We start from the raw sequence: 14,373 nt of genomic DNA on the forward strand, positions 1-14,373 counted from the left end.
CTCACCAACAGACAAAAACTAAAAAGGAATGCTGAGGCTAACTGATGCTATAAACCAAATGGACCTAACAGATGTTTACAGAAGATTACACAAACACAAAAGAATATACCTTTTCCTCAGAACCTTATGGAATGTTCTCCAAAAATGAACACACTTGAGCACAAAGCAAGTCTCAACAAATATAAGAAAATTGAAATAACTCCCTGCATTCTAACCACCATAGATTAAAACTGGTTACCAACAACTGGAGAAACAACAGAAACAAACTCACAGAAACCTAACAATTCACTATTGAATGAAAAAAATGTGTCAAGACAGAAATTAAGAAAGGAATGAAAGGCTTTTTAGAATTGAAGAAAAATGAATACCAAAGATATGCATTATTATGGACACCATGAAAGTGGTTCTAAGTGGTAAGTTCATAGCACTAAGTACCTAGATAAAAACATTGACAATATCTCACTCTAGTAACTGAACAGTACACCTGAAAGTTCAAAAGAGGTAGATGGTAAGAAATGATCAAACTCATGCCTGAAATCAATAAAATAGAAACAACAACAAAAACAATACAAAGAATCAATGAATAAAAGAGTAGGTTCTTCAAGAAAATCAATAAGAATGGCAATCTTTTCAAAGAATAGTTAATGTCAATGCCCTTCAAATTAGTCTACAAAATAGAAACAGAAGGAACATTGCCCAAATCATTTTACAAATCTATAGTCACATGATACCAAAACCACATAAAGATACAACAAAGAAACAAAATTATGGACCAATTTCTCTTTTTTTTTCTTTTCTTTTCCTTTTTTTTTTCTCTGTGTAGCCCTGGCTGTCCTGGAACTCACTCTGTAGACCAGGCTGGCCTTGATCTCAGAAATCCGCCTGTCTCTGCCTCCCAAGTGCTGGGATTAAAGGCATGCGCCACCACCACCCAGCTCGATTTCTCTTATGAACATAGATACAAAAATATTCAATAAATATTTATGAACACACAGAAAAGACCATCCATCACAATCAAGTAGCCTTCATTCCATAGACCCAAGGATGGTTCAACATATGTAAATCAATAAATGCAATTTACTATATTAACAAACTGAAAAACAAAACACTACACATAGAAGGATCCAAGTAGATCTATATTTAATTATCCTGAACAAAACTCAACACCAAACCAAAGAGCTCAATAGTGTAAAATCAGATACACTAATCCTGATAGAAAGGGAAAGTAGCATATAGCTCTGAATTTATTGGCACAGGAGAAGATGTCCTGAACTGAGCATCATTAACACAGGCTCTAAGATCATCAGTTAATTAATTGGGCCTCATGAAAAGGAAAACCTTCTGCATGGCAAAGGCTCATTTAGACAAAGCAGCAGCCTACAAAGTGGATCTTCTTCTTCTTCTTCTTCTTCTTCTTCTTCTTCTTCTTCTTCTTCTTCTTCTTCTTCTTCTTCTTCTTCTTCTTCTTTTTTACCAACTACACCTCCAATACAGGACTAATATAAGAAATATATAATGTACTACAAAGCTAAATATCAAGAAAACAAATAACTCAGTTTTTAAAATTGCATGCAGGAAGATAACTACTAGACTGTAAAAAAAAAAGATTAAAGAATAATAATAGTAATTTTAAAACTTACCTACAGATCTAAACAGAAAATTCTCAAAAGAATAAACCCAAGTGGCTGATAAACACTTAAAGAGATGTGCAACAGCCCTAGTCATTAGGGAAATGCAAATCAAAAGTACTTTGAGATTTCAACTTACACCCATCAGAATGACAAAGATCAATAGCATAAGTGACAGTTTATGCTGTCAATGATATGAAGGAAAGAGAACACTCATTCATTGCTGCTGGGTATACAAACTTGTATACCCTCTGTGGAAATTATTTTGGCAATTTCTCAGGAATATAGGAATCAATCTACCTCAAGATCCATCTATACCACTTTTGGGTAAATACTCAAAGGACACTTAATCCCACGACAAAAGCCCTTGCTCAACTGTGTTTGTTGCTGATCTACTCACAATAGCCAGAAATTGGAAATAACTTGATGTTCTTCAACAGAAATGGATTTAAAAAATGTGGTACAGTTACATAATGAAGCATTACCCAGCCATTAAAAAAGAAGAGGAATTGTGAAGCCCAGGAACGTGTATGGAACTAGAAAACAAAAAACAAAAAACAAAAAACATCCTGAGTGAAGTAAACCATATCCAGGAAAAAAAAAAAGACAAATATGGTATATACTCACCTATGTGTGGATATTAGTTGTTAAGTCAATGAAAACTAACCTAAAACCCATAGAACCACAGATGCTAGGTGTTTAGTAAGGGACTAGGCAAGACAGGTAGTCCTTCCTAGAAAAGGAATAAAAAAATCATTGGTGTATAAAGAAGAAGACTATATAGAGCAGGAGAATCAAGTTGACAGCGGGAAAGAAGAGGGAAATGAGGGAGGTAATATGTAGACAGCTACAATTAATAACCATTTGAAAAGTATGTTGGAAACCTAATACAGTAAAAGCTTCTTTCTCTTTTTAAAATTTTTTTATTAAATTATTTTATTTACTTACATTCTAAAAGTTGCCCCCTTCCTGGCCCCTCTCCCTGAGTTCTTCACCCCTCCCCCACCACTGAGAGGGTGCTCCCCTAGGCACCTGCCAACCCCCACCTCACCTCCACCAGCCTCTCTCTTCCCTGGGGCATCAAGTTTCCACAGGATTAAGCACATCCTCTCCCACTGAAACCCTACAAGCCAGTCCTCTGCTACACAGTTGCCTGGGGCCATGAACAAGACCATGTATACTCCTTATTTTTTGACTTAGTAGGAGCTCTGAGGGGTCCAGGTTAGTTGACACTCTTGTTCTTCCTATGGGGTTGGAGTCCCCTTCAGCTCTTTCAGTCCTTCTAACTTTTCCATATTGTTCCTCGACCTCAATACCTTGGCTGCAAGTATCTGTATTTGTCTCAGTCAGCTGCTGGTAGAGCCTCTCAGATGACAGCCATGCCAGGCTCCAGTAGAAGTTTCTTAAGAGAATGATATAAAAGACATCCAAATTGGACAAGAGGAGTTAGAGAAAGGACCCAAGGAGCTGAAGGGTTTGCAGCCCCTTAGGACGAACAACAATATGAACTAACTAGTACCCTCAGAGCTCCCAGGGACTTAACCACCAACCAAGGAGTACACATGGTGGGACTGATTGTTCTGGCAGCATGTGTATAGTAGAGGATTGCAAAGTTGATCATCAATGGGAGGAGGGGTCCTTGGCCCTGTGAAGGTTCTGTGCCCCAGTGTAGGGGAATGCCAGGACCAATAAGTGGGAGAGGGTAGGATGGCAAGCATGGGGAGGGGGGAAGCAACAGGGGTTCGTTCTTGTTGTTTTTTTGGGGGGGGTTGGCCTTTTTTTTTTGGAGGGGAAACTGGGAAAGGAGAAATCATATTATGACATGTAAATAAAGAAAATATCTAATAAAATTATAAAGATTAAATAAATAAATAAGAAAACTTAAAAAATAAATTGAACTAGAAAAATATCATCCTGAGTGAGATAAACCATATCCAGAAAAAAGGACAAATATGGTATATACTCACCTATATGTGGATACTAGTTATTAAGTCAATGAAAACCAACCTAAAACCCATAGAACCACAGATGCTAGGTGTTTAGTAAGGGACTAGGCAAGACAGGTAGTTCTCCCTAGGAAAGGAATTAAATAGTTACTGGTGTATAAAGAAGAAGACTAGATAGAACAGGAGAATCAAGTGGACAGTGGGAGAGAAGAGGGAAACTTAAATATCTGCTGTTTGGTGACACAGTCATATATAGAACATCCAGCACTAATAGGGTTGTCAAGATTGGTAGTGAATTCAGTAAAGGTGTAGGTCACAAAATTAACAAACAAAACATTGTAGCATTTGAGGTTATTGTCTGTTCAATTGGCCATTTACATGAACTCAAGAAGACAACTGTATTTACACTGGATTCCCAATAAAGCATGGGAATTTAGTAAAACAAAAATTTTAAAAATACATAGTGAGAGCTACCAATTATTGAAGAAATACACTGAAGAATACATAAGTAAATGAAAAAAACAATTGTTAGCTGTTTATCACAATTAATGTTATATTTTACATGGGACACAAAATAACCTACAGATATGACTTAATCTCTATCAAAACACCAGTGAAATTCTTCAGAGGAACAGATGAAAAATAGCCACAAAAGATTTCACTTGGCCCAAGAGACACTGAGCAAAAAGAGCAAATTAGGGGAGTCATTGACTGACTTCAAACAAAATACATGCTAGAGTTACCAAATAACATGGTAATATTATAAAAACAGACATGCAGATCAATGAAGGAAAATGGAAACCTACAAATAAGTCCACACATTTATAGCCAAATTTGTTTTTAATTGTTTTTGCCTTATTATTTTATGTGCATGGGTGTTTTGTCTGCATGTATATATGTACACCACACACATGCCTGGTACTCACACAGGTCAGAAGAGAGCAGCAAACACCTCCAGAACTGGAGTTATAGATGGTTGTGAGGTATCCTGTGGGTGCTGCAAATTGAACTTGTGTCCTGCTAAAGAGCAACCAGTGCTCTTAACTACCGATCCATCTTTCCATCTCCTAAACTGGTTTTAAAGTAGCAAATATCATTCATCAGGGAAAATGAAGTCTCTTTAATAATGATGTTGAGAAATATAGGTACTTCCATTTAAAGTTAGGAAATTAGGAACTTACTTGGCACATACATAAAAAGGCGATCCCAAAGGAACTAAGTCTTATAAGCTATATCTTTTATCACAAAGACAATACTGTTTTCTTGAAACAGAGGGTGTTTCCAGAGCTGTGACCAATGAATTCCCTGCTGAAATTATATACATGCAAGTAATGTATGAACAGAGGGTTGTATTTATATATTTAGGAATACACATACACAAAGCCACACACACACACACACAGCTAAAATAAAAAAAAGCCATTAACTTGAGGGAGTACTAGGGGAGGGTTGCAGCAAAAGAGGAAGGGACAAAGAAATATAATTATGTTTTAGTTTCAAAACTTAAAAATGTCCATGATATGAGAGTGTATGTTTAATTTGCTTTCCCAATGCTATTCATAATAAAGCAGAATGCAGTTCAGATTTCCTGGTGTTTGTGCATTTGTTTCATTAAACAAAATCCTCTAACAAGGCAATTTATGTAAGACTTGTGGACTAAGAAATAATGAACAGATAACTCATCTTTACATGTGATCTAATGTGTGGTTTCTTGTGTGTGAATTTTGTCTAGGGGAGATAGAGTGTCATATCTCTCAAGATCCTTACATCCTTACAATGATCCCTTTATAATATTCCTCATTTCTCCCTTGCCCAGAACTCCAAGCATCCTCCAGGTAGAGAGTTTTGAGGAGGAATTTTTTATTTTTCATCCCAAGTGAAGGGAACTTAGTTAAAAGCACTATTCAGACTTGTCTAGAGCTCTTTATGCCCTCAATATTTTTGTTTATTTTTGGAATAAAATGAAAAAGGAAAATTTAGGAGTCCGTTAAAAGCATAATAATGAGAACAAAACACACCATCCCTACATATGATACACATTGGTGAACGAGTGAACGAATCTAATTGTTTACCAGCTGACAAATGAATCCAAAAATATATAATGTATACATGCATTGAATGTGATTTATCCACTACCAAGGGATGGCTTCCTGTGGCAACATAAATGTTCTTGGAAGATTTATCCTGAATTAAGTATACCAGTCAAAAAAAGACATGTATTATTTCAACTATATGTGGAATCTAAAAAGCTGAGCTCACAGATGTTGAGACCAGAATAATGTTTACTAGAAACTGGGGCATTTTTAGTAAAAGGTAAACAAACATATACAACTCCATATGTATAAGGAATAGTATCTGTAGTTCTACTGTAGAGTTGGGAGATGGTAGGATTTTGAGTGTTATTTTGAGAAAGAAATGACATGTAAGGTGACAGACATGCTTACCAGTCCAATTTGATCATGTATATATGGATTGTGACATCACATTGTATCCTACAAATAAGGCAGCTGTTACTTATCTTTGGAACATAAATTTGTATTTAAAAGAAAATATTTTATGGTAGTTTAGACAGTTTTTCTCTTGTTTTAACAGTTGCTTCTCTTAAGGATAACTCTAAAAGGCAGATACTTTCTTCCTAGACACAATATTGATACATGCTCTGAAATATTCTTTTTGTCTGATTTTTAAGCAGCTCTCCCTGTGTGTCTAGGATGGTCTAGAGCTCATGATTCTCTTGCTTCAGTATACTGAGTAGTTGATATTATGGATGTGCACAATTGGGCCAGGCTTACTTTGAGTTTTTATTGCTGTAGTTTTTTCTTTCTTTGTACAATTCATTTGTAATTTTATTATCTTCTCCTGAGGTATTTTAACTATCACATTTTCTTATACATAATGTAATTTACTTAATATTTTAAATTGTCTCCTTGATCCTATTCCATATAAATGTCTTTACTGTGTAACTAGCAAAATATTTTTTCAGATATCTCTGAAAAATGCAGATCTTGGAAACATACTACAGAAAAGGTAGGGTAATATCACTGTACCAATAATGAAGGAATCAAAATCCTGAGTTGGTTGTAAAGTGATCAGTGTTCATATTCCACATTCATTAATATTTGTATGGTGACACCAGTTCAAGAATGATTAGTTTTCATTTAATTCACTAAAAATATAAATAAATTCAAGAGTCCCAGAATCATAGCAAACAAAACTTTCTCAACATCAGAAAAATCAAAGATATGGACTTTTGACATTGATGTTGGGCTAACAGTGATCTACTCATACATACTTTGTATGCCACACATGTTATGATATACTACATATATGTACCAGATAGTACATATTTAGAGAGTATATATGTGCACGTATAGGTACATATAGACTGTCTAGAGAGGAGAGTAGGTACAGATGTAATGACTGAGTTAAATTCCCATTGTATGTAAAAGAGTGATTAATAATCTATTTAAAGTTCAAAACATTTGGAAAAGAATCATCAGAAAAACAAAGTAAGCACATACATAAAAACACAACCTCTTTAAAAGAGCATGCTTTGTAGAAACTAGATGAAGGAGATTTTGAACAGAGGGAATATTTTCACTGTAGTCTTGTCTATATTTTTATCATAATTTGTATAAATATGTAAATATAATTTATGCTAATTTTAACACTCTTCTGAAAGAAAATATACAATTTATAAACCATGTATAGCTAGCATGAGAGGTAAAAATAAATGTTTCAAAGATTAGACAGCTGGGGTATTGCTCAGTTCATGTGATCAAAAACAAAAATTAGATGGTATGAAGAAAAAGTTCACATCATAAATAAAAGATGATTAATCACCAGTCATCATATTAAAAGTATCTCAGGCTCATCCTCCCTTACATGGTGCCTTACTCTCAAAAGCAAAAATTATTCTAATGTCTAACAACACAGGTTAGTTTGCATGCTTCTGAATTTTATGCAAATGAAAGCATATAATATATTTCATTATTATATTTTGTTAAGCTCAAACTATTTAGTTTGTTATTGATGAATACTGATATAACTACCTCTAGAGAGTATAAGTCTTCTATGAGCACAATTCTTCAAAGTTCTTTTAGTTAGCATGCATGTGAATTACAAATGAATATATAGCTGGGTAATTTGGAATTAGAAAACAGAAAGTGTACGAAATAACAATAAACTCCAAGTGATTTTGGAACAGAAAACTAAGAAGATAAGCACAAATATTCCTGAAGATAGGCCATGTATTGACAGTTATCAACATTTTTGGAACAGTCACTCCTAGTGATCCAACTACTGTGCTGCAATGTTGGAAAATTATAACTCAGGAATAAACAGCAAGTCCATGAAGGTTGAAAGCAGTGAACTTAGAGAGCTCAGGGGAAGAAATTTAGAGTTTGTAATGGGCTCTCTACTTACATGAACATGATTGCACTTGTTCAAAACAGGTAGAAGAATCTGAGCCATATGTTTCTACTTCTTACAGGCAGACACAGGATTTAAAAGTTTCCCTGATCTAAAGCAGGCCAAGGGAACTATGGCTTCTTAGAAGTGTCCATTAAATTTTATGAGAAGAATTTTCTCTCCCTTTAAACAAGAACCTAATGACACTCTCTCGTATCTGCTTGGTTTTCACCCCATACACAATAGGGTTCATGGTGGGAGGCATGAGTAGATAGAGATTAGCCATAATGATATGTATGTGGGGAGGGATGGTATGCCGCCCAAAGCGGTGTGTAAAGAAGGTGAAGAAGGCTGGGACATAAGTGATGATGATGGCACAGATATGAGCAGTGCAGGTGCTGAAAGCCTTCTGCCGAGCATCTGCTGATGACAGACTCACAACTGCCCGTAGGATCATAGTGTAGGAGACTGTGATGCACAGGATATCAAAGCCCCCAATCAGGAGGGCAACCATTAGACCATAGATGGCATTGATCTGAACATTGCCACAGGATATTTTAGCAACAGACATGTGGTCACAGTAGGTGTGGGGGATGACATTACCCTTGCAGTATGGCAGGCGCTTGGTGAGGAATATGAAAGGGATGACAAGAATTATGCCCCTTAGAAAAGTAAGCATCCCTGCCTTGGCAATGACCACATTAGTGAGGATAGTGGCATAGCGCAGAGGATAACAGATGGCCACATAACGGTCCAAGGCCATGAGCATCAGCACTCCAGACTCCATTCCTGTGAAAGTGTGCACAAAGAACATCTGAGCCAGGCAGGCCTTAAAGTCAATCTTCTTGACATTGAACCACAGTATGCAGAGAGTGTTGGGAAGGGTGCTGGTGCACATGAGCACATCTGTGAAGGAAAGAAGGGCTAGGAAGATGTACATAGGTCTGTGCAAGACCTCTTCAGAATAGATAAGATATATAAGTCCAAAGTTTCCTGTAAGAGCAATGCTGTACATGGTAAATAGTGGGAAGGAGATCCACAAATGAACCTCTTCCAGACCAGGGATGCCATTGAGGATGAATGAAGCTGGAGTCAGGCTGCTGACATTTACAAGTGACATAATGAGTGTTGGAAACTCATGGTAGAGCAGCCCAGAATTGTCTCTGTAAAAAAGAAAAAAAATACTCCTAAAGATCACACACTATATGACAAACATAATTTTGTTCTCCATAATGGTGACTTGTCTTTCATGAGGGTTATCTCTATCTGACTATATGTGATCTCCCAAGGTCTTGTGGGTGGTACATGCAGTTTGCATTCATGGCTTTAGTGTTAGATGTTCAGAAGGTAAAGTCTGGTCTCTGTGTCTGAGGTGCTGTCATGTCATCCATTCTACAAACTACAGATGGCCTCTAATGGGGCAGCTAGATTGACAAAACATTTGCTGTGTTCCAGATATTACTTATCCACCTCATGATGCCTGGTTTGCACTGAAATATTAGTAAACATCAGTGGTTTTATGTGTCTCACTTTCAAAGTCTTTACTTTATAGTTCTGATGGCAATGGTTTCAACTACCTTCTAGCTTAAATTACTCCTTTATGACTCATAGAAAAATTAAATAGCCAAGAATATATAAATCAACTATTTGTACCAACATATTCTTTAAGTCAATCACTCTCTCAAAAGTAAAAATGAAATACTATAAATAATAAATACCTGCCTAACCCCGACTTGAGGATCATTTACTTGGTGAACAGAAAAATAGACAGAGGATAATGAGTCACTAGAAATACAGCTTAAAAAGCCAATGTTTTCTTTACAATAGCATCTAGTCTAGTAGACTTTAGAGTCCATTGAATGAGAATGAAGATGATTCATATCATAAATAAACTAACTGACATTACCATAACAACATGCTGTTTTATTTTCTGTCTAAATCACAAAATCACAGAACTGTAGATTCAAATTTCTTTCAGGTCATGTAATCAAGCTAAGCTCTTGCATGTAAAATAGATAATATGTCTTTACACTATGTGACAAAACAGACTAGACATTTGGACCAATGTTCCAAAATAATTATTCATAGCAAGAGAGTGGAGTAATGCATACAATAGTATGTTTTGATGGAATGAAATAAAGTTATGGACATAAAACAGATTCAGGTAGGCAACACAAGTATGGAGAAGTGGCCACATTGACCAGGACATGGGGACTAAAAGTAGTAAGAAGGGAATAAATATAATCATAGGAATGGTTATGGTCACATGGAGAAGGCCACTGGAGGAAATATTAATTTCCAATTTAGAGTATCTTTTGGATAGTCGGAGACCCACATAAAACTCAATGGATGTCTATATTGCAAATTTGAGATTTGTAAAATTTATTTGTCTTTCCTCATATCCTTTATTTAGTTTTATATAGATTTTTTCAAAAATAAAGACTATACAGATGAAGTCTAGGGACACTTTGAGTTGAGAAATAATTCATATATCATAACTATAGAATAGAAGCAGTTCCCTGAAAAAAATATAAAAAATGAAAAATTGTGTAATAAAACCATATCATTCTTTTCTTCCTATACTTGCCATAAGATAAATATTTTTCTCTCATGGCTTGTTGGTTCCTATGTGAAGTTTTGCAGAGAGCTTCTTTTTAAAACATTCCCTGTTGGAGTTATATTTTAGAAGTCAAAAGCTGAATTATTAATTCAAAGTGAGAAGTGAGCATTGGGCCTTTCCACATATTAAGAGGTAAGTCTATCTGAAGCTCATTACTCATCCTCCTTCATTGTTATATTTATTTTTTCCCAATAAGAAGACAACCCCAATGTAGAAATCTGATATACTTATCCTAAAAGTTAGTAGTGTTCCTCAGGAAACCAAATATCCAAATATCCAAATATCCAAAGGTTATCTCCATTCAGGAAAGGTTACGTTACCATTCAGGAAAATAAGACCTATGCTGAGACCATGGAAAGCAAGCAGAAAATGGAGCATGCTATTCTCTTATTCTTTTTCCTGCTCTCTCCCCTCTTTTTCTCTACATGGATGTGTGTTTGTAATCTACATGGATGTGTGTTTGTAAGTGTGTGTGTATGTATGTGTGTGTGTTTGTGAGAGAGAGAGAGAGGGGCGGGAGGGAGAGATGGAGGGAGAGAGAGAGGCTCTGAGTGGGAAGGAAAACTTACTTGGTTCTTTTTTCTTTTCTACTATAACCTCCAAGGAAAAGCAATTTCTATGTATGGGTGTATGTGGCCTAAGAATAAGCTATATCTGGATGCTAAGAACACTAGCATCTGCTGGGAATTGAGCTACTGGGAATTGTCTGGCAATAAACTATTTTTATCTTCTATCATCATCTAGAAATCTTGAGGGAGTAATCTTTACTAAGTACAGTATAGACTAGAACTTTCTATGCACTTTTTAGATTTTAGTATAATACACACAGTATTGATATTAAAATATCTTTAAGATTAAATAACTCCAGAATACAACTGAATGAGATATATGGTGTACTTAGTGTCCTTGATAAATTTGGTTATCAATCATAAATTTCAGTGGATTATCTGGATGTTCAGCATAATGTCTGTGAAAACGGAAAAATTTTTTTTCTATTTTAATGCCCTTTTCTTACTTAATCCTAGCATCTCTGCTGTGGGATATTTACCAGAAGTAGCAATAATAGATGTCTTTGTTATTGGCAACTGGGTGTGATGGTTTGGATCAGAAAAGTACCCATAGTCTTAGGTATTTGAACACCTTGTCCCCAAAGTAGCACTTTGTACTACCAAAGGAGGTTTTGGTAGTACAGCTTTGCGGGATGAAGCACATCATTGGGGGCATGCTTGGAGAATAAAGACTGCTTCCAATTGACTCTCTCTGCTTGGTTCTTGGAATAAAGAATGGGAGCTCTGAGCTTCTTGTTCTTGTTTTCAAATCTGCTGCTTGTTTCTATGTCTCCCTTCTATCCCTCTGATACCATTAGCCAAAATAAAGATTTCCTTCTATAAATTGCTTCTAGCAGTGGTATTTTAATGCTGTGATAGAAAGGTAACTGTACATTTAAGTATAGTGAAGCCTCCTGGAAGTACAGAAGACAGGTTTCAGTGGTCATGTGATGAGTTGCACAAACTGGCATTAAAATTATAATCATCTATCTTGCATGCAGAAGGAATCATTCTTGGTTAAATACATGCAGGCACACATATCAGTTTTTAATGTGTTTTTATATGTTTATAAAACTCAGATATTTTTAAGAATACCTCTGTACACATCTAAAAATTCCTGATTTCGGTGTCCTGGACATGCATAACCCTAGTTAAGCCATCAACCTGTTGTGTTTATCATCTTTTCCCTCTCCCCCCTATTTCTGCTCCCAATTTGCCTCTGTGGGTCTCCATCTGCATCGCATTCTTGTGAGGATAAGGGCACCTGGAGTTTTGCAGTAGCATGTGGAAGCCCTTTGAAGATGTTGGTTTGTTCCTGTATTTTTTCTGTGACTTACATGCCTGAGACAGTGACTCACACAGGACTGAGAACTCAACCGTTTGGCTATCCTGGCAGGCAAGCACACTCTAGTGACCTCCTTGTTAGCATGCTACTACCCTGGGTGAGCTCTATCAGAGGACTGTCTAAACTTTTATGTGTTGGTGTGTGCTTGCTTGACCCTCCTTTCTGGTATCATAACCTCAATTTCCTCTCAGTTGCTACATGCTATGTGCTCCCCATGAAATCTTACCCTGAGTTCATTTCCTCTAGAGCAGCTGTTCATTTGTTCTTACCAAATTTCTTCTGCTACATGCTCCATTCCTCTTTTCACTTGTTAATATAAAAATACTTTTCCTGAGTTTACTTGCTATGCCTTTTGTTTCATGGACCTACCAGATAGGTCCTGTGTTGGCTACCAGCACCAATGTTAAGGAGTGGGTTACCTGGAAATATGGAGTTAGAAAGAAGAGCAGTAGCAAGAGAGAGTTAGGGATAGGATAGAGTGGCCACAGAAATACCTACCCACATGGAAGGGTAAAAGTTAGACAGGAGACTTTACTGCTCAGCCATCTTGGTTCTTTAATAATAATCTCCTTTGTTCCCCCAACAGATATATTACCTGGGGCAAAATCCACTCCCCCCAAAATATGTCAGTGTGACAGTCCAATCAGCGACTTCCTTGTTTCTCTGTGGGGGTGGAGCTTCCGAATATAACTGGAACCAGGTTGGAGGCGTGGCAAATAGCAGGAGATGGGCAGAGAGGTGTGGCTATCAGAGGCAGGTCTCAAACCAGGAGGGTCCTAGGCCCATGGCACTGTTTTGCTTTTGATATTGTCCGGGCTGTGGGGAGGGAGTCCACAGTTCTGCATATCTGTTCTTTCCTGTCATGGGAGTCCCATGTTGGCTCTTGGAAGATAGGTAGAGAAAATTCTGATGGACAGCCTCAGCTTGCTTCTAAAATTTCTAAAGGAAACTCATTTAAAGTCCCAGGAGTTGCTCTACCTGCATTCTCAGATTTGCATTCCACTCCCCAGCCCACAGCTCTGCCTTCCTCCTAGGAGGCCTGCTCCCACCTGGGACAACTAGTTGAGACACCTTCATCCCAATCCTCTACCTACTAGGCCCCCAGCAAGCCCAGCAGCCTCAAGGTCTGCTTCATCCTTTCTGCACTCCATTTTCCAGTCCACACCTCTACCTGCAATTGAGGATCTGCACTACACTCCCCAGCCCACAACTCTGCCTGTCTCCCAGGAGGCCTGCTGCCACCCAGGATGACCAGTCCCAGAGATCTGCTACTCCCAAGGACTTCCAGGCCAGCCAAAACCAGAAACAATCAGATTGCTAAAGGCAAGCACAAGAAGACAATCAACAAAAGCCAGGACAATATAGAACCATCAGATCCCAGCTCTTCTACTACAGCAAGCCCAGGATAGCCTAACACACCTGATGAGCAAGACTATGGCCTAAAATCTCATTTTATGAAGATAATAAAGGCCTTTAAAGAGGAAATATATCAATCCCTTAAAGAAATGGAGGAAAATACAATTAAATAGATAGAGTCCTTTGAAGAAGAAACAAATAAATCCCTTAAAAATACAGGAAAATGCTTTCAAACAGGTGAAGGAAATGGATAAAACTGTTCATGAACTAAAAAAAAAAAAAAAAAAGACATAAATCCATAAAGAAAACACAATCAGAGGCAAACCTGGAGATAGAAAATCTAGGAAACAGAACAGAATTACAAGAATTACAGACACAATCATCACCAACAGAATACAAGAGATAGAAGAGAGAATCTCAGGCATAGAAGATACAATAGGCCGGGCGGGTGATACATGCCTTTAATCCCAGCACTTGGGAGGCAGAGGCAGGTGAATTTCTGAGTTTGAGGCCAGCCTGG

General features: G+C 37.1%; 1 protein-coding gene across 1 annotated transcript; it reads right to left on the bottom strand.

The window, feature by feature from the left end:
* Positions 1-8,138: 8,138 nt before the first annotated feature.
* Positions 8,139-9,104, bottom strand: LOC116100763 (olfactory receptor 52N1). Its single transcript, XM_031384497.1, has one exon. It carries the CDS (start codon positions 9,102-9,104, stop codon positions 8,139-8,141), a length of 966 nt encoding a protein of 321 aa, XP_031240357.1.
* Between the last annotated feature and the right edge of the window lie 5,269 nt (positions 9,105-14,373).

The sequence above is a fragment of the Mastomys coucha genome, unplaced genomic scaffold, assembly GCF_008632895.1.
Source record: "Mastomys coucha isolate ucsf_1 unplaced genomic scaffold, UCSF_Mcou_1 pScaffold21, whole genome shotgun sequence".
Taxonomy (NCBI): Eukaryota; Metazoa; Chordata; class Mammalia; order Rodentia; family Muridae; genus Mastomys; species Mastomys coucha.